This window comes from Nomascus leucogenys, chromosome 7b, assembly GCF_006542625.1.
Source record: "Nomascus leucogenys isolate Asia chromosome 7b, Asia_NLE_v1, whole genome shotgun sequence".
NCBI classification, from domain to species: Eukaryota; Metazoa; Chordata; class Mammalia; order Primates; family Hylobatidae; genus Nomascus; species Nomascus leucogenys.
This window is the reverse complement of record NC_044387.1, coordinates 13,054,504-13,075,371: the sequence shown is the minus strand read 5'-3', so window position 1 is coordinate 13,075,371 and position 20,868 is coordinate 13,054,504. Positions and strand designations below refer to the sequence as shown.

General features: G+C 54.3%; 1 protein-coding gene across 2 annotated transcripts in view; it reads left to right on the top strand.

Moving 5' to 3' along the window:
• Positions 1 to 2,737: 2,737 nt before the first annotated feature.
• CYTH4 (cytohesin 4) overlaps positions 2,738 to 20,868 on the top strand; it is a 31,890-nt gene continuing 13,759 nt past the window's right edge. The window contains exons 1-7 of one of the 2 annotated variants that reach the window (XM_030815615.1): positions 2,738 to 2,872; positions 12,716 to 12,798; positions 14,607 to 14,671; positions 15,912 to 15,978; positions 16,732 to 16,850; positions 18,353 to 18,433; positions 20,030 to 20,142. In XM_030815615.1, coding sequence (XP_030671475.1) covers positions 2,854 to 2,872; positions 12,716 to 12,798; positions 14,607 to 14,671; positions 15,912 to 15,978; positions 16,732 to 16,850; positions 18,353 to 18,433; positions 20,030 to 20,142 — 547 coding nt within the window. In that variant the 5' untranslated portion in view covers positions 2,738 to 2,853. Of the gene's footprint in view, positions 2,873 to 4,365; positions 4,399 to 12,715; positions 12,799 to 14,606; positions 14,672 to 15,911; positions 15,979 to 16,731; positions 16,851 to 18,352; positions 18,434 to 20,029; positions 20,143 to 20,868 lie in introns of those variants that run through there. The other variant, XM_030815616.1, reaches the window with a different exon arrangement.

Genomic DNA, 20,868 nt, shown 5'->3' with positions numbered 1-20,868 from the left:
CATCTGTGAGATGGGTTGCTACCAGGGATGCTAGGCAAACAGGGCGGGCCCAGTAAGCCACTCTCATTAGTTAGGGTGGTGGGAGCCCTCCCCAAATCCAAGCTCCCAGGTGCCAGCCAAGGGTCAACTTTGCAAGCACAACTTTCTTTTTTTTTTTTTTTTTTTTTTTTTGAGATGGAGTCTCGCTCCGTCGCCCAGGCTGGAGTGCAGTGGCGCAATCTCGGCTCACTGCAAGCTCCGCCTCCCGGGTTCACGTCATTCTCCTGCCTCAGCCTCTCCGAGTAGCTGGGACTACGGGCGCCCGCCACCACGCCCGGCTAATTTTTTTTTGTATTTTTAGTAGAGACGGGGTTTCACCGTGGTCTCGATCTTCTGACCTTGTGATCCGCCCGCCTCGGCCTCCCAAAGTGATGGGATTACAAGCGTGAGCCACTGCGCCCGGCCGAAGCACAACTTTCTAAAGATAGCAGTCTCCAGCGTGAAGTGTGAAGTCTTTCTGCACAGGGAATTATATATACCTTTCTCCACATTTCTAGGGGTTTTTTTTGTTTGTTTTGTTTTTTCTTTTGTTTTGTTTTTTGAGACGGAGTCTCAGTCTGTTGTCAGGCTGGAGTGCAGTGGCACGATCTCGGCTCACTGCAACCTCCGACTCCCTGGTTCAAGCGATTCTCCAGCTTCAGCCTCCTAAGTTGCTGGGATTACAGGTGCCCGCCACCATGCCCAGCTAATTTTTGTATTTTTAGTAGAGACAGGGTTTCACCATGTTGGCCAGGATGGTCTTGATCTCCTGACCTCGTGATCCACCCGCCTCAGCCTCCCAAAGTGCTGGGATTACAGGTGTGAGCCACCATGCCCAGCTCACATTTCTAGTTTTAAAATGGCCAAGGACATGGTTTGTGGTGCCTCAGGCCCAAAGCAGTTGAGAAAAATCTAGTTTACCATGGAAATAATTTTAACAAGTTTTCCAGAAAATAACCATGAGTTATACAAGAACCCAGGTGGGGGCAGGGTGGGGGAGAAGCAGTGGGGTTCAAAAGTCCTGAGCACACTAGACATGGACTTAGTAGGCCTGGCTTCTGGGCCTGAATTGGCACTCACTCAAGTTCCAACTTGGTCAAGTGTTTCCCAGAAATAAGCCTCAGTTTTCTCTCCGAGGAAATGACAGCATTGGATTTCTTCTGTATCAGCAAGCTTTGGCCGCGTAACAAAGCGTCCCAAAAGTTGGTGGCTTAAACCACAAAAATGTATTATTTCCCACAGTGCTAGGGGTTAGCAGTTTGGGTGGGACTCTGCTTAATGGTTCTTCTTCTGGTGTCCCCTGGCCTCACTGATGAGGCAGCAACCAGGGGACAGCCAGGACAGCCCAGCCTAGCTCCTTGTGGTCCTCCGTCTTCCAACAGGCTAGCCCAGGCTTGTTCTCATGGTAGCCGGGCAGGGGGCTGAGAACAAGAGCAGGAGCTGCAAGGCCTTTTAAAGCTCAGCCTCGAACATCACGGAACATCATTTCTGCCACAAGCTATTGGTCAAAGAGACGCCCAAGGCCAGCTCAGCTTCCAAGGAAGGAGAAATAGGCTTCGCCCCTTGATGGCAGGAGCGGCGGCATAGTGAAAAGGAGGTGAACTTGTAGCTAGCTTTCACATCCGCCATGATCTCCACCATGTTCCCTTCATTCATTCATTCATTCATTCATTTGTTCATTCATTCCACACTTGCACACCCTCTGTGTCCCCAGCATTTTACCACACACCAGAACACAAAAGGTAACCTTGCCCTCATGGGGCCTGGAGAGTAATGGGGAAACAGATGAATAACTCTGCATGTGTCCTGAAGTCATAGGGAATTCATATTTAATTATATCTGTTTCTTTACAGCAAAGCTTTTTCCAGAAAGGATTTGAACCAACCTGCCAGAAAAGGCACAGGGAATAACATGATACATTTTAACCAAAGAAGAAAATTAAAATCGAAGGAGAAAGTGTTTATTGAGCACCTACTATGTCCCAAGCATCTCCGACACATCCTCTCACTCCATGGTTTCCACATCCCCAAGTTAGTGTTATTCCCCTTTCAGAGATAAGCAAAGCGAGGCTGACTAGCCCTAGCTGAGAGTCAAACAGCTGAGTCAGGCCCCAAAGTTCACACGACATCATAGAACAGCTGTCGATGAGCTTTGGATTTGACGATGAGTTTCCCAGCAGCCTGGGGGAGAAGGAAAGCGGAACATATTACCCGATTGTTCACTAGACAAGAAAAAGCCAGATATTTCTTTGAAGGGAAGCAAAGCCCTTCCTAGCACTGAATTCATTTGTCTTTTCTCAAGTGGGAGTTGGAAGAGAGTTTGTGGGGTGGAACATAGGGGTCCCTGATAGGACTGTCCAAGTTGGGTGCTCCTATGGCATATATGTGAGGAGGCTGCCAGGTGAATATGCCCATGGTCCCCTGGAAAATGTTCGTCCTCAGTGAACATTGCCCTCGGTGTCTGTGCGTGTGTACGTGTGTGTGTGCATATGTGTCTGTGTGTTTCTTTCTGTCTCACTGTCTTTCTCTTTTTTATCTGGCCCTCCCCTCACTTCATCCGTTTGTTTGTTTGTTTGTTTCCACCTCTGTCCCTCCCTGGCAAAGGTCCCTGCTGCTCAAAACTCTGCCAGTTTTTAGGAAGTGCTGTTGTGACAAAAGCCTGCACACGAGACCCCAGTGGGCCAGGACTGACTTCCTCCCCACACAGGGCTGGGCGGGGCAAGCAGGAAGGGGCCTGTTACAGTCAAGGTGACGCATCCTTGCCGGGCCAGCCCGAGCAGCAGCTGGGTCGGCAAGCGACAGGAGCACGGGTCATCTTTTCCCCAGGGGCGTCGGAATGGACCTGTGCCACCCAGGTAAGCAACTGCAACCAACCTCTCCGGGCCTCAGGGTGCTTTTAGAAGGGGACAGCAGCCCCTGCCTCACAGGGTCCTAGATAAAGGAAGACAGCGCAGGTGGGAAATGCAGCTGCAAGAAGCAAACATTTGTGGGCTCAGCCTAGGTGTCCAGTTGTGTTCTGGGGGCTGGGCACACAGCAGTGAGCAAAGCAGACGCTGTTCCCCCCTTCATGGGCTCATGCTCTAGATGGGGAGACCAGCAGTGACTCTAATGTGATGCCATATGTCAGTTGATGGCAGGTAGGATGAAGAACAGTAAAGCAGGATAAGGAAGACAGGAATGCATGGTGGAAAAGGCCCCAAGAGGAGATGCTGTCTAATGAGGGACCTGAGGAAGGTGTCAGCTAAGGGGCTTTCTAAGGAACAAACATTCCAGCCAGAAGGAGAAGGAACAGCCAGTCCAAAGGCTCAGAGGTGGACTCAGAAAAGTGACTTGTGATTAAGATGATGATGGGATGTTGGTGATGGCGATGCTTGTCTGGGTGATACAAGGGCCTTTAGGTCCCTTTTTGGCCCCCGGGGGTGGGGGTGGTCTTTGGGGAGGCTGAGGACGCTGCCTAGAGCCAGGGAAGGGCCAGGAGTGAGCAACAGAGGCTCTGGTTGAAACCCTCCCCAACTACTAGGACAATGTGCCTGGGGAGAAAGAGGAGAAAGGAGGCTGCAAAGGTGGTGAGGAAAAGAACATCAGGGTCGTGTTTTGGGAAGCAAATCGAAGGACTAGAAGAGGGGCCAAGTTTCTGCACCCTGGATGTCAGCATGCTCCAGAGCTGCAACAGTTCTGGTGAACACGGCTGCTGGAATTCCAGAGCCTAAGGGCTGGTGGGAGCTGTCTGCTCCCCAGGTCCAGATGACCTCAGCCTTGTCCAGGAGCACCCTTACTTCAAACGCACCTAATGTGGAACAGCCTGGCCCCGCCCACTGGGCATCCCCCATCCTCCCCACCCTCAGATGGAAGCCTCGGGCCCCAGGGAACACAGAGAACCACTGATCCATTTCAACAGCCCCCCAGTGGCAGAAGGGAGAAAAGAGGCCAAGAGAGGAAAACAGCCTCTCTAAGGCAGGGGCAGGACCAAATCCTGTCCCCTGAATCCCTGTCCAGGGCTCACTCTCTGACCCCTGCCTCTCCCATGGGCTTTGGGGGCTCCCAAAATCACAGCTCAGTGAGCACAGCTGGGGGGCACCTGGCCGGCACAGGGAGACCCAGCGAGGGGCAGCACCTGGCTCAGGCCTCTCAGCAGACATGAGGGTGGGACGAGGCGGGGAGGGCACCCACTGAGATGCAACCCCCCCGCCTGTGTGTCCCACAGGGCGCTTTGTCCTTTCGGGTCCTAACATACTGAGGTTACAGGGATGGCTGTCTCCATGTTGCAGATAAGGAAACTGAGGCTCCCAGAAGTGAACTAGAGACGAGGACTGACTTGCTTGAGGTCACACGGCCAGTCAGCAGCAGAGCAGGAATGAGAACCTGCGGGACAGAGCCCCAGGTTGGCCGGGGCTGTGGAGAGGGCAGGGGAGGGGAGTCTCTGCTTTGCTTCAGCCGGTACTAGGGAGGAAATGGATTAAATGGGGTCAATGCAGCAATGGATTAAATGGATTAAATGGGCTCAATGGGTTCTCCATTGAGTAGTTGGTCTTTTCATTCATTCACTCTACAAATGACCTTCCAGTGTGCTATGCAGTGCTAGGGACAGCAGTGACCCAGCCATGGGCCTAACCTTGGGGGACAGGTGTTGGTCTGGAATGTTGGGGGTGGGATGGAGAGGCAGGAGCCAGATCCTGCAGGACTCTGACCCAGCTGTGCAGATGGACACAGACCTACAGATGGGAGGAAGCAACTTTTCCCACTGGGGCAGAGGAGATCTGGGAAGGCCTCCTGGAGGAGGAGGCCAGAGGGAGGGAGGAAAGGTCATTTCCCTGTTGCCCAGACTGGGTCTTAATTGAGGCTTCTCCACGGCCCAGTGACTTCCCCTCTCTGAGTTCCAATTTGTCATCTCTACGTGGGTGCCATCATCCTGGCCTGGCCTGGGGAAGCAGGGATTGGGAGTTAGCCGGACCTCACTCAGGTTCCAGCTCTGCACCACCCTGCCAGTGGCCATGGTCTCTTCCTTCTATAGGCCTCAGTTTTCTCACCTTTATTATGGACAGGCTGGTGACTCAGGGGCCCCCAGGGCTGCCTCCCCTCCTCTCCTGAGGTGGGCCTGTGTCCGGAAGCAGGTAAGGCACCCCCTCCCCCAGGGCCTGCCGGGAAGGCGAGAGGGCCAGACAGCAAAGCCCCAGTGTGGGCAAAGACAAGCACTGCGCTGGTGCAGAGAAGACAGGCAGGTGCAGTTAAAAATAGAGCCAGCTCGGCTGGGGGAGAGGAAGCCGCACTCCGCAGAGCCTGTGGGGCTTGTGGGGCTGGGGTGGGGACAGCTCCACCCACACCCCCTCTGCCCCAGGGTTCCTCCTACTGAGACTTTGAGGGGCCTCTTTATTTAGGGCCCTGAGATGGCGTCCTCCTCCTGCCCTGGAAAGGGGAAGTGAGGCCAGCTGTCCTGGAAGCAGGGCTGCAAGCTCAAAGATTTCTAAAAATACGATGGGAAAGAGGAAGGACAAAGAGGAAGTGGGGAGGAGCCGGGGAGATGGGCACATTCACCAGCCTGGGCGCAAGGGCAGCACCAGCCTGTGGGCTTGGGGTGGGGGTTCGTGTCACACCTTGCGAGGCTGTGAGAAGCACAGAGATAAGTAAGAAGGAAATGGGGTGTGTGGTGGTGGTGGTGGTGGTAATATTATTTGTGTGTATTATTATTAGTATTAAAAATACATCTCCCGGCCGGGCATGGTGGCTCACACCTATAATCCCAGCACTTTGGGAGGCCAAGGCAGGTGGATCACCAGAGGTCAAGAGCCTGAGACCAACCTGGCCAACATGGTGAAACCCCCGTCTCTACTAAAAATACAAAAATAAATTAGCCAGGCATGGTGGCAGGCGCCTGTAATCCCAGCTACTTGGGAGGCTGAGGCAGGAGAATCACTTGAACCTGGGAGGTGGAGGTTGCAGTGAGCCGAGGTCATGCCACTGCACTCCAGCCTGGGTAACAGAAAGAGACACTGTCTCAAACAAACAAAAAACATATCCCATGAGCCTACACCAGTGCTTGAAACTCTGAAATGGGGAGGAATCTCCTCTTTTTAACAAATAGAGGAAGGGTCAGTAGGCTCCGTGTGCACCATGTAAGATACAGCAATCCCAGGATCATCATCACCCTCATGTGGATTCAGATGCTTTGGCCAGTTGCCACCAACTGGGGAAAGGACCCCCGTCAGAAGGGGACAGGGGACTGAGGATTCACGAACACACTTGTCAACCACAAGGGAGTATGAAAGGAGCTGTATGTCGTAAAAATACAAGCAACCTGCTCACTGTTCCCACGCAATCCCACTCCCCTGGGAACCGTGCCTCGGTTTCCCCAGCTCTACAATGTTGGCTTTGCAGGGGTTGGGTGGGGGCAACTGCAGGCATCATTCTGCATCTTGCCTTTATTCTCAAACATGTAACCCCGTCAGAAACCAAGATTTAGCGTCCGACAGGTGTTTGATGATTCGTATGGAGAGATCAGGCTTTGGAAGATCAACATCAGCGCTGTAAGCCTCCAAGCCCCAGATGGACCCAGATGTGAATCCCAGCTCTGCCACCCTCCAGCTGTGTCACCTTTGGCAGGACACTTCACATCTCTGAGTCTCAGGGGTCTCGGCTGTAGGATGAGCTTAGAAGTACCTTTCCTTTCGGAGTGGTTGTGGGATTCAATGAGAGAGTTGATGGGAAGAGCCTGGAACACACAGGGCCTGGCACACCATAAGTGCTCAGCCACCATGCCTTCCTTAACCAAGGGCGTGGCTTGGTTATTGAGCCATGCAGATCCCAGAAATGCTGTGGGGAATGGGAAGGGCTGGGGGCAGGGATGGCTCCCAGATGGAACCCAGGAGGATCCCTGAAAGGGGATCTGAAGTAGGAGATAAGGACGGGCTGCTGGCAGAGAGGAGAAGGAAAGGCATTCTGGGTGCAAGGAACAGCGGCGCAAAGGCTTTTGGAAGGCTAGAGCTCAGGGGAGTGAATGAAGGGCAGCCAGGGAGGCAGAGCACGGAGCTGGGACAGGGGAGGGGCGCAGTGTGAGAGGAGTGTGGAGGGGACACACCTGCAGGACTGGTGTGATTTGGGGTCTTTGTCCCCAGGACAATGGGATGCCGTGGGAAACTGGTCCAGAATGGGTAGAAGAGGCAGGGAGGCATCCGAAAGCCCTGAAGTCCCCCCGAGCAAAGTGATAGTGGCTGAGACGACAGTGGAGCCATGGAAGGGGAAAGAAATAGACAGGACTTGGTGATGGAGGAGACCCAAGGGGTGAGAGCCAGGTGGGTGTCAGGGTGCCTCCTGGGGAAATGTGGACCATTTCCAGAGCTCAGGAATTCAGGAAGAGGACGGGGAAGAGGGGTCATTCTAGAAGTTCAATTTTGGGCACAATGACAAGAGCGGTGGTGACTAATACATAGGGAATGGTCGGATCTGAAGCTCAGAGGAGGGGCTGGAACAGAGGATGTGTGAATGATCCCCTGGACCTTGAAGGCAGGTGGGAGCCAGGAGCTGATGAAGCCCCGTAGGGAGCAGGAAGGTCGGCCTAGGAGGAGCTTCAGGAGCCCCATCACTCACTTCTGGCCATCCACACCTTGGAGCATCCGCAGGAATGCTGAGCCTACCCTGGCTTCTCTCAGACAAGCAGCCAATCTGGAATCCAGCCTCCTCCAGCAGGAATCAGCCTACTCTAGCAGGTGCACCCTGAGCAGAAACACAACCCCAGGCCAACAGGAAAACTGTATAAAGCCAACAAACAAAACAGAATCGGATTGTTCACCTCCAAGGCAGCCCAAGGAGACTGGTTTTTTCCCTTGGATGAGACCGATGGCCTCCCCGCCAGCTCCTGCCGGAAGAATTCCGGAGCCAGCTTCCAGCACTGCCTCCCCAGCTGTCCCTGCTCTGCATCTCCACACAGGTGGCCCCTTACACCTTCCATCCCTGCATGTCCCAAACAGTTTGAGAATCCACCTCTCCTGGGGGAGAGGCGTGGGCGTCAGCAAACCAGGGTGCGGATCCCAGCACTGCCACTTCCCATGCGTGAGACCTGGGGCAAGTCACTTCGCCTTCCTAAGCCTCAGTGTCTCAAACTGGAAAATACCTACTTCAAAGAGGATTAAATGACAGCACTTATACAGAGACTGGCATGGAGTAGGTGTTTGTGAGCTTAACGTGTCACGAGACTCTTGCTTTGTCCCCTGGTATAAGTGTCCCCGCCAACTCCCTCCTGGAAACAGGAACTCTAGACCTGCAGAGACAGAAAGAAACTCCAGAGTGGGCCGGGCATGGTGGCTCACACCTGTAATCCCAGCACTTTGGGAAGCCAAGGCAGGTGGATCACCTGAGGTCAGGAGTTCAAGACCAGCCTAGCCAACATAGTGAAACCCCCGTCTCTATTAAAAATACAAAAATTGGCCGGGCGCGGTGGCTCACGCCTGTAATCTCAGCACTCTGGGAGGCCAAGGTGGGCAGATTGTGAGGTCAAGAGATCAAGACCATCCTGGCCAACATGGTGAAACCCATCTCTACTAAAAATACAGAGATTGGCTGGGCATGGTGGCTCGTGTCTGTGGTCCCAGCTGCTCGGAAGGCTGAGACAGGAGAGTCCCTTGAGCCCGGGAGACGGAGGTTGCAGTGAGCCAAGATCACGTCACTGCACTCCAGCCTGGGTGACAGAGCAAGACTCTATCTCAAAAACAAAACAAAAGAAAAAAACGAAAGTCCAGAGTTCCTGGACCCTTGTGGACCACCTGCTGGAGACAGAGCACCACGCAGTAGTGGTAGATTTAGGGAGTATGGTGCCTCCTGGAAGATGGCGCCCCATCCAAGCAGATATCACCTCCAGGCTGACACCTCAGCTGCACCTTCTCAAGCCTTTCCCATCACTCCCCTCCATCAGGTCAGCACCTTCTGGTGAAATGCTAGAGAGGGCCGGTGGATCTCATGGCCACGTGCTCACTTCAGACCACCTTTGCTGTAGAGAGCGTCCCTTGGTCCTCTGTGATGTTACGCAGTGTGCCGTGTTGGTGGGTCAAACACCCTAAGCCTCTGGAGAGTGGTGCTGGCTGAGGCTCTGTGGGCAGGAAAGGCAAACACATTTCCAACACGTGTTGACTCCAGGCAAGATGGATTGTTGACTCTTGCAGAATAGAAGGGGTTTTGTGGAATCAATTTGCTCCCTGGTCTTCTGGAGAAACGATGGGCTCAGCATGCGTCCCTGTTGCTGGCAGAGTGGACATTCCGCTCCCACGGGGTCATCCACCTGCCTCTTCTCCTGACTTCTGTGTTTCTGATCTTCCCATCTTCCTTCTTTCTTGCCTCTGACCAAGAAGTCAAGCCATTCACCACTGCCCATGATGCATGCATATTCTGACTTCAAGAAGCCACTTCTCTTTCCACAGGAAGTGGATGGCCAGGTGCCCTGCCCGAAGCCCTGCGCCCTGGCAGGACTTGCCCTCACCACTGTCTTTCCAGGACACCTTTGAGCAGGGCTGTAGTTCAGTAGCTGCCTGGTTTTCACTTGTGCCCAAACTCTGAGCCAACTCATTCTGCAGCCAACCTTGGGCATTTTCCTCTGTTGTCAGAAAGTCATAAGGGACCCACCCATGTGGTCATGGTGTAAGCAGAGGGACAGGCCCTGGGGCACCAGCAGCAGGTGACATGAGGGTCTGGGCCACCTGTGCCTGGAGCCTACTGGAGCCCTCTTGTTCTGCCCACACCTGCTCCTGGACGTACCACCACAAAGGGTTACTATTGGGATCGCTTGACCTTCTGACTTAGTGAGTCAGATGGAGCCAGCTGGGCTACTTAGTTACATGATGTTCTGTGGGCTGGCACTCTATCTCTACCAGGACCCGGTGCCATTCCAGGAACTGTTTTCTGCATAGTATATAATTCTCTGCTAGAAGGAAGCAGCTGGAAGAAGCAGGCCATCCTCCCGACTGGGGAAGTGCTTGGGGATGTGACAAGGGCCATTGCTCCTGCATCCGTTAGGTCTCAAGAGTGGCACCCACACCTGCCATTCCCCTCAGGATATAGTTTTTTATTTACTCTCTTTGCTGTGGGGAAGATGGGTCAGCTTCATGAATTTCCCAATAGCTATTCCCACAACAATGATCCTGACCCCGTGGGCCAAGGTACCAATATAGGGTCAAGTACAAAGGATGTCCATTCCAATTCTACATCTGTAGACCAGGAAAGTGGCCATGAATCAAGCAGACCCCTAGTGAGCTGGACTTGGCCAGGACTTCATTTATCACCTGGTCTCTGTGTACCCCCACTCAAATGTGGCCTTGAAGACACTTCAGTCTTGAGTGCTGATGTCAACTTGGATCCTGTGTCCAACAATCTTCAGAATGTTTGGCTATCCCTCTTTCCCCAGTGTACAGTTGCTGGAGTGAATGGCCACAGGTGTTTTAATGTGGAACGAGGGAGTCATTGCCATATATACTTGCCACAATGTTGCAGGACTCTTCCCTTGGAACCCAGCCTCTCCTTCGGTCTTGAGGTTCTGGATCTGAAAACTGGGGCAGGTCCTGAAACCAGGCAAGGGGTCTTGGGTTTTTGTTTGTTTGTTCGTTTTGTTTTGTTTTTGAGACAGAGTCTCGTTCTGTCCCCCAGGCTGGAGTGCAGTGGCACAATCTCGGCTCACTGCAAGCTCCGCCTCCCGGGTTCACGCCATCCTCCTGCCTCAGCCTCCGGTGTACCTGGGACTACAGGTTCCCGCCACCACACCCGGCTAATTTTTTGTATTTTTAGTAGAGATGGGATTTCACCGTGTTGGCCAGGATGGTCTTGATCTCCTGACCTCGTGATCCGCCCGCCTCGGCCTCCTAAAGTGCTGGGATTACAGGCGTGAGCCTCCGCACCCGGCTGGGTCTTGGCTTTTTATTACAGTGGCTGCTCTTGGTCAGGGGAACTCCTGGGTGTGGCACCTCCCTTTGGCTGAGGCTAGTGTCTGGGGAGGGATTCAGCTGTGAGCCATCAGCAGGCTTTCCTCGGAGCAGCTGGGGGGATGGTGCCTTGGTCCTGAAGAGAAGAGCCAGATGCACACAGCACCCATTGTACACATGTTGGACTCAGCATATGTTGGATTCTTGCTGGGTGTTTGAAAAAGTTTAGCTCTTTCCTTCCTGACAGCTGCCCTGTGAGGCAAGGGTTATGGTTCACATTTCACAGATGAGGATGCTGTATTAGGTATATCTCAGGTTTAGCTGCTTAAAGAGACTCAGAAGAACAGTGACCAAAACAGTCTCAAAACTGATTTCTGTCTCACTGAAAAGTTCAAATGGATAGGTGGTCCAGGTGTATGTGATGAGTCTTCTCCACACCGCTGCCTGGGAACCTGGGCTCCATCTAGCCTGGTGCCCTGCCATCTCGACATGGGGCTTTAATCTCAACATCCACGATGCCTGCTTAGTCATGAGAGAGACAAGTAGGGAAAGGGAGCGCTCAACATTCCCTCTGCATTCTTTTGGGGGAAATGATGTCTATCCTTGTAAAACCTTTAAGCAATGTGGCCAGGCACTTCCCGACGCTGGAACTTGAAGGTCAGCGAGGATTTGGGCAGGCAGACAGGAGAAGGCATCGCAGAGTGCAGGAGCTGCCTGGGCAAATATGGGGAAGTGGGACCGAGTCCTGGTTGGCTCTGGAGCAGGGAGGAGCTGGCAGGCTGGACTGGCAGGCTCTTGTTGGGAATGGCAGGGAATAAGTCTCGCTGCCGAGGCTAGAGAGGTTGTGGAGGCCCCAGGCTCAGGATAAGGACTCTCTCTCTGAGTAATAGGGAGGCCATATTACTCAGAGAAAGAGAGTGTTGTGGATGAAACAGAAGCCACCATGAAGCATGAAGATAGCACAGCTGACCTAGTTGTGGGCATCATCATAGCACCTTGCATAGAATGCCAGCACACACAAATCCTATTTCATTTAATTCATTTCCAAGTGGAGATGAAAGAGCACAGGCTTTGGAGTCAGCCCAATCCAAGGACCCATCCTGGCTCAGTGACCTTTTCCCTGTGGGACCTTGGTTGAGTCACCTCACCTTTCTGAGCCCCAGTATCTGGGGGCAGGTACTATAAAATATACCCCAAATCCAGCCTCCCCATTTTACATAGTAAGGACATCAGGACCACCCTGCTACAGGCTCATTTCCCAGCCTCCCTTGCAGCTAGGTGTGGCCACAAGACTACATTCTGACCAGTGGGATGTGAGGAAAATGGTACGCCACTTCCTGGTTGTTCAAATAAATAAGTGAATAAATAATGAGCCCATGAGCCAGTGGAGGAGGAGATTCAAGCTCTGGGGAAGGAATGCATGCCTTCAACGAGTGTTTAACTGAGTGCTTATGACATGTCAGACTCTTTCTAGGTGCTGGGGACACAGTAGTGAGCAAAAGAATAGAACAGCTGAACTCTCACGGAGCCGAGAGTCTAACGGGAGGGACAGAAAAGATGCAAGGGAACAAGATCCTTTCGGGGGTGTCTATCCAGGGGGTGGGAGAAACAGGAAGCAGGGCAGGAGGGGAGGGAGCAGGGGCTGCTTTAGACAGGGCAGTCAGGGGAGGCTTCCTGGAGGAGGTGGGCCTCTGTGAAGAGGGCAAGTCTTGGATTTCCGGAGGGAAGGGGGCCCTGCAGAAGTGAGGGCAAGTGGGTGTGGCTGGAGCCAAGTGATGGGGAAGGCTGGTTGTCTCTCTGTAGAGCCCGCGGAGCTGAGCAGCGGGGAGACGGAAGAGTTGCAGAGGATCAAGTGGCACAGGAAGCAGCTCCTGGAGGACATCCAGGTGAGCGCACACCTGTGTCCACACACGCTCGCACACATGTCCATGCCCACACACACCATGCTGCACGCGCCCGTAAGCAGACACTCCTGCAGGCTTGCACATGCCCCACCAGCTCCTGACCCAGCCTGGTCAGACACTGTGGCCAACTCTGGCCCATATCAGCCTTGGCCCCAGCCCCAGGAGCAGGGAGAACAGCAAGACTGCAGACACCCCGAGACCCAGGGAGGACCAGGAGAGCCGGGGAGGGAGGCAGCGATCCAAGTAGGCACCCACCGTATGCCGAGCCCCATCCTGGCCTTTACTCGCTTTGTCACAGGGCAGGCTCTGACCCCAGTGGTGAAGCTTCAGCCAGGTCTCGCCCCTGCAGAGTGTAGACCACCTGGTCAAGATAACTCCCAGTATGTGCCCTGCACTTACCACTTCACCAATCAGACTCAGACGTCAGCTCATCTGAGTCAGCAGCTTCCGAGACAGGCTGGGTTCTGTTCCTGGAACATGCCTTGCTCAGCCCTGCCCCTGGGCCTTTGCACTCGCAGTCCCCTCTGCCTCGGCTGCAGTGGCCGTGCCCACCCCCACTCCCATGTACATAAACTTAGGATTTCAGTGAGGAATGAAGGCACAAAATTATTCACTCAGCTGCTGTTTTTTTGAGCACCTACTATATGCCAGGTTTTCTCTAACTTGCTCTGATGGTATTCTGCATGGTCATTCCAATTGCCCTATGACCACTCCTGATCCCATCCCCACCAGACTGTGCCCTCCATGAACACAGAGCCGAGGTCTGTCTTGCCCACTACTGCATCCCCAGCCCGCTGGGTGAAGCATTAATAGGTGCTCAGTTAATACTTGCGAATGAATCCCTGTTGTATTTGTGGGGCGACCACTCAGTGGCTCTGCCGAGATGGCATGAACAGGAGCTGACAGGGCTCAGACACAGGCTCCCAAGTCCCATGCTGACCCTGAGTCTCAGGACAAGCCCCTGGAACCAGGCCCTCACCAGCACCCCGCAGATCCCGGGGAGAAAGGGGCTGGGTGCCTCTTGGGGTGCCGGCCAGAGGCTCATGCTGCTGTCCTGCTGGGGGTGCTGGTGCTTGGCAGGGGGAGGTGTTAGGGGGTTCCCTCTGCCACTGGGTGCCTCCTGCAGGGTCAAGATGAAATGGGCTTGGGGTCAAGTTGAGGGAAGCACAGGTTTGGAGTCAGACTGTGGACGTGTTTTGTCATCTCTCTACGCCTCAGTGTTCTCTTCTGTAAAGTCCAGGGAAATTGCAAAGTCCCTGGAAAGAGGGCCTATGCTGCCTGTGCGTGCTGTCCCCGTAGTACCTGGCAGGCACATAGTGGGCACTTAGTCAAGGGTGAGCAACAGAGGAAATAGAGGAAAGCCAGAGAGAAGCTGGGGCAGGAGCTGAGGAAGCAGTAGCGAGCCATGGGAGGGGTTTGAGCAGGGGAAGGGCAGGCTCCATGCAGTGCTCCAGAAAGACACCAGCCGGGAGAGGCAGGCAGGGTGGAGGCAGCCAGGGTGGAGGCGGGCAGGGTGGAGGTGGGCTGGGGGAGGTGGGCAGTGGGGAGGCCGGCTTATCGGGTAGGCTCGGCTGGAGTGCAGGAGACTTCATGGCTGCAGAGGGGAGAGATGGGAGGGCTGGAAATAGGATGGGCAAAGGGTGGGGCTTGGGGACTCGGGACAGAGGTCAGGGAGAGGGGCCAGGTTTGAGAGTCACGCCCAGGGGCAGGAGCGGTCATTGTGGTCTTAAACCCCTGGGGTTCTGGCCTCCACCCCTGACTCTCCCTGTCCTGTCCCTGCCACCCCACAGAAGCTGAAGGATGAGATCGCAGATGTGTTTGCCCAAATCGACTGCTTCGAGAGTGCGGAGGAAAGGTGAGGGGCTTGGGTGGGGGCCCCCAGAAGCTGCCATTGTTGCTTCCCAAGGATGTCACACACCTTGAATGATCAGGGGCCACTCCCAGCCCCCTGGGCCTGGTGAAATCAGGGATTGGCCAGGGAGAAGGAGACAGCAACGAGACCGGAACATGGTGGCCCCAGCCCCATCCAGGGTCTGGTCCCTGCTTCCAGGCTGACCCTCTCTTGAGAGACACTGCGTCCTCCCCTCCCCCAACCCAAAGTCTCTCCTGACCCACTGTGGTCCAGCCCTGACTGATCACTGGCCACATCCATCCTGGGATGGGCGGGGAGAAGGGAAGCTCAGCCCCAAGGGCAAGGACAAGGAAGCCCAGGGCCCCAGGAGGACAGGAGCCTGGCCCTACCCCACCCCACTCACCACTAACCCGGGGCCGGCCACGCCCACGGCCTCTATGGAAAACTCCCACTGTTTTGTGATCTGGGACAGATCCTGTCCCTCTCTGGGTCTCAGTTTCCCCATTTGTGCAACAAGAAGGTTGGTTGCTACATAGTCTCCCAGGGCCCCAGGGCACTGACTCTGGCATGCGATGTCCTGGGAATTTCCCATCCTGCGCCCGCCACTCCTTAGGTCTCCACCTGTCCAGCCTCCTCCCTCCCCCACCACACACATGCACACACACACACACACAAGCATGCACACACACAAGCATGCACACACACACGAGTGGCCATTTCTCCAGCTCCCCTGTTCCAGCCACAGCCATAACTACATAACACACCTACGCCTCGCTGTTTTAGGTGCTTTAACCTCTCAACAATGCTGGGAGGCAGGTGGTGGTGTCACCTCCATTTTATAGATGAGGAACCTGAGGCCCAGAGAGAGGAAGTGACTCGTCCAAAGCAGCCCAGCTCAGATTCACATCCAGGAGCCTGGCTCCAGCGCCTGCGCGCTCAGTCCTCGCCCCCCCCCGGTTTCTTGCACAGGGCCCCTCCACCTGCTCCCACGTGGCAGCTCCAGGGTCCTGAGAGCTGCTAAATGCCCATGCTGGGCCCATCAGAGGAGTCAGCTGCAGAGCTCTGGGAGGGGCCAGGCCTTGCACTTCTCCCTCCCGCCCAGGTGGTTCCCATGCAGGACCTGGAGGCCACACTTGGAGGTCCCTAGAGGGTATGGGCTCCTGCCGAGGCAAGGGTCCTTGGAGAGTGGAGAGGGTAATTCAGGGTCCTGGGGCAGCCTAAGCTGACGTCCTCATGTCCACAGCCGGATGGCCCAGAAGGAGAAGGAGCTGTGCATTGGGCGCAAGAAGTTCAACATGGACCCCGCCAAGGTAGGCGGCTGTGGAGGGCCCGGGCCACAGGGTGTGGAGGCTGCATGGGAGCACCTGCCCGGTGTCCTCTCGCTCCCCTCAGCTGACACGACCCCTTTCCAGAGGAGGAAGCTGGGCCCAGCAGAGCTGGGCATCTTGTCCAGTGCCCCATGGCCAGCTGTGGCCGGGCGCCCTGTCTACTCCCGAAAAGCAGATTTAAATGTGACAGGCATGGTCTGAGCCCATTTTCACATAGAAAGGGAAGGAAGGTCACCACGATGGAAGCTGTCTGCCTCCAAGCAGTAGGGCCCGGGCAATTTCCTCCCCTTTGGATTGAGCTGGTTTTTTCTAACTTGTATACAGTAGACATAGATTACTTGTGTGAAAGAATGAAACGCTATTTTTAAATAATACGAGTTTTAGGGGAACAAAAGAAATGGCTGAATCATTGAATCTCAGAATTACAAATTCCTAGAATCACTGAAGCATATAATCAAAGAATGTCAGACTGAAAGGGACCCTGGGGAGTACCTGGCATGAACCTGGTTCATGGCAGGAAGGCTGACTTTCTTTGCACCCGTCCAGCGATGGGGAACTCACCACCTCCCAAAGGCAGCTCCTGTGAAGGAGGGGTCAAAACTTCCCAGAACAGACTGTGCCAACACCAGAATGCCAGGCTCCAGGCCTCTGGCCATGGAAGCTCCTTCCTCCCTTCCCCCTCCCAGGCCTGCTTCCATGCAGCAGCTGCTCATGGCTTCTGTGTACCCCCTCCAGGGTATCCAGTATTTCATTGAGCACAAGCTGCTGACCCCTGACATCCAGGACATTGCACGGTTCCTGTATAAAGGCGAGGGCCTCAACAAGACAGCCATTGGTACCTACTTGGGGGAGAGGTAAGAACGAGTGGAGCATTAGGGAGGCAGGAAATGAAGGTGTGCAGGTGTGTACAGATGTGGATGTGCAGGTGAGAGGATGAATTATGTTAGGAAAGTCATTACTCCTAGGGCTTGAGGGGCTCACGGATCATCTCCTCCAGATTCTGAGTCAAAGCCTGACCGCCTTCATTCATTTAGTCATTTATTCAACAAATAAATGTTGCTTAGGGTCTCCTGTGTTCCAGGCACCATCCTAAGCCCTGGGTGTACACCAGTGAATAAAACAGACAAAACTCTCATCCTCAGGAGGTCCACGCTAGTGGGAGAGACAGGTCTCAGTAGATGTAAAATATGTTAGAGAATGATAAGCTCTGTGGAATACAAATCAAGCAGGGAAGGGAAGTCAGAAATGCCGGGGACCAGCCAGGCTCAGGGCTCACGCCTGTAATCCCAGCACTTTGGGAGGCCGAGGTGGTGGATCACGAGGTCAGGAGTTCAAGACCAGCCTGGCCAACATGGTGAAACCCTGTCTCTACTAAAAATACAAAAATTAGCTGGATGTGGTGGTGGGTGCCTGTAGTCCCAGTTACTCAGGAGGCTGAAGCAGGGGAATCACTTGAGCCCAGGAGTCGGAGGTTGCAGTGAGCCAAGATCACGCCATTGCACTCCAGCCTGGGCAACAGATTGAGACCGAGACTCCATCTCAAAAAAAAAAAAGAAAAGAAAGAAAGACATGCTGGGGACCATAGGTTGGGGGCTGTGATTTAGAATAGTGTGGACAGGAAGGGTCTCATGGAGAAGGTGACATTTGACCAAAATGTAAAAGAGGTGAGGGCGTGAGGAGCAGTCCAGGAGCAGCAAGTGCAAAGGCCCTGGGGTCAGAAACAGGCTCAAGAATCTAAACTGGACGGGAGGAGAGAGGGAGAATGTAGTGGGCGAGGAGGTGGAGATCTGTGGGAGGGCTCTGGGCAAAGGACTGGTCTGAGGGGTGGGCGAGGGGATGGGGGTGAAGCTGGACCAGAGAGTCAACAGCCCTCCCCCAGCTCCCAAGGACACCCCTCCCTCCCGGGGTGAGCAGGGGATGCAGATGGTGAGAAGGGCACCTTCCTGCTTCAGGAGCTGTTGAGAGGGAGGAGATGGGGGAGGTCAGCTTCTCTCCCTTGTACAGATGAGGAAGCTGGGACTGGGAAGGTCAAGTGGCTTCCACGAGGTCACCAGGTGGGAAGTTACAGGAAATGAGGAAGGCCTGGACTGAGGGCAGGCTGCTCCAAAACCAGGGCTCCCCTCCCAGGCCAGACCAGCGCTGGTGAGCCGTGAAGGTGTGTGTTCCTGCATGGGAGGACAAGGGTGTGCCCTCGAGGTGTGATATGTGTGGGACAGATGTGAACACACCAGATGGCAGCTGGACCCCAGAAGGACAGATGTCTCTCTCCTCTCCCTCCCCCACTCAACCCCCTCCAGGAGGTGGGTGCCAGCAAGTATCCAAGTGTGTCCTACCCTCCCTTCTGCCCCCTCCCCAGGGACCCCATCAACCTGCAGGTCCTCCAGGCCTTTGTGGACTGCCACGAGTTCGCCAACCTCAACCTCGTCCAGGCCCTCAGGTGAGTAGTCCTGGCGCAAGGTCCCAGCCCTCAAGGGTGGCACAGCCCCGGTGGCTGGGGGTGTCGCGATCCACACAGCTAACAGCACAAAGGATTGGGAGCAAAGAAGAGGAGGCAAGGAACAAGAATGACTTCATGATAGTACTGCCTCACAGAGCTGAGGTGGACCGCCTGGGAAAGGGCCTAGTTCCTTGCAAATAGCAAATGCTACCTTCTTACTACGTTAGAATTCTATCACGCCCATATTTAATCATTCTAGTCATTATTATTTTATTATGGTAATTCTCCTACTTTTTGGATTAGTGCATGTTTTATTTATTTTATAAGACTGCTTAGCATGTATTCCAATTATTATGACTTATTAGCCTCTAATTAGGGTACTGTTGTTGGTACTCATTTTTACAACTACAGAGGCAGTACAATTATCAGTTTGAAGCGCAAACTCTGGAGCCAGACTATACAGTTCAAATCCCAGCTCTGCTGCTCACCCCCGTGTGATCTTGAGCAAGCCATACACACGCACAAAATACAAAAATTAGCCGGGCGTGGTGGCGGGCGCCTGTAATACCAGCTACTTGGGAGGCTGAGGCAGGAGAATCACCTGAACCTGGGAGGTGGAGGTTGTAGTGAGCCGAGATCACACCACTGCACTCCAGCCTGGGCAACAGAGTGAGGCTCTATCTCACAAAAAAATAAATAAACCTTCCTGTGCCTCAGTTTCCTCATCCGTAGAATGTGGATAATAATAGTACCAACTTCATAGCGTTGTGAAGACTAAATGAGAAAGTGTTTAGAACTGGTCCACAGTGACTGCTCAGTAAGTCTTGATGCTGCTCGAAAACTCAGATTCCGAGAAGGAGCATCTGATCTGGGCTTTGGAGGGTGAGTAGGAGTTCACAATACAGAGAAGGAAGAAGCCACCACTATCCAGTGTTCTCTAACTCCCAGCTCTTTAAGGGAGAGGGGTAGGTGACTTGGGAGTCTCCCATATTCATTCTTTCATTCATTCATTCACATATTCATTCATTCATTCACTTATTTACTGAACCGTTGCTAGGCGCCCAGGACTGTGTGAGGCCCAGGAGGAGAAGTGAGAGATACAGGCCCATTTCTCACCCTCAGAGAACTTAGCCTGAAGCCGTCGAAACCACCAACTTCCAGAGCTAGAGAGAAGTCGAGGTTCCAAGAAAGGGAGCCCTAGCAAGGCGAAACCCCTGCCCCACCCCTTCCCCAACTGGGTCCCACAGCCAGACCTCAGGGCCCAAAGGCCAGGTGCGGGGAGCCACAGACCCCGGGGCAGGCAGAGGCCCCCTTTCCAGCTGAGGCAGACTGGGCTGCAGTCAGTGCTGGGATTCAGATGTGCAGAGCGGGGCGTGTGCTTAGTTCCGTATTCTGCAAGAAAAGGCATTTCTTGGCTGCCTCCCACGTGCTTGGGGCTCCCTGGTGCCCATCCCACTTCCCCGTGAGCCCAGATGACAGTTGCAGATTCCCCCATTTACAGGATACAGAGACTAAACCTGGGAGAGGCAGGGAAGCTTGTCAGGGGCCCGCGAGAGCCCACCCACTCCACTGCCTGTGGCCCCGTTTCTCCCCCAGGCAGTTCCTGTGGAGCTTCCGGCTGCCGGGCGAGGCCCAGAAGATAGACCGGATGATGGAGGCCTTTGCCACTCGATACTGCCTCTGCAACCCGGGCGTCTTCCAGTCCACAGGTGCCAGGCGGGGAGTGGGACCTAGGGCTCCAGGACCCCTTCAGCATTGCCAGGCATAGATTTCACAGACCCCCTCAGGCTTCCCCCAGGTACCTAGACCCTGGCAGCCCAGACCCCTTCACAAGCCCTCACTGAGCACCGACTTCATTGCTGCTGGGTGCTTGTCTGACAGAGCTGCCTTGAGACACAGTTCTTAGGAGAGGAGGCAGAAGATGATGGCACAGGGTGCTAAAGCTAAGGCAGCAGCACCCCGTCTGGGGGCAGGAGTAAGGGAATCAGCGTGTCCAAGATGGCTTCTCAGAGGCGGTAAGGTCCGAATGGGGTTTTGAAGGATGAATAGCAGTTTTCCAGGAGGTTAAGGGGAAAAGGGGCCTTTTTGGCAGGAGTTTCAGTTGGAACAAAGGCCCAGAAGCATGTAACGGCCTGGGCAGGGTGTAGGGGGCAAAAGGGGCATAGAAGGGATACATAAAGTTCAGTCCTCCGTAGCCCTCTCTCCCAGGGCTAACCTAATGCCCATGTGAAGACATCCAGAGGACAGGGTGGGCGAGGGACCATTGTGGCCAACTTGTCCTGGCCTCTTCTCTGGATCTAGTTGTCGTAACAATAACCAACCATGTATATTGAGTAATCCCTATGCGCTGAGTGCTTTACACAGGCAAAGTCACTCAATCCTTCTTTTCTTTTTTTTTTTTTTTGAGAGAGAGAGTCTGTCTCTGTCACCCAGGC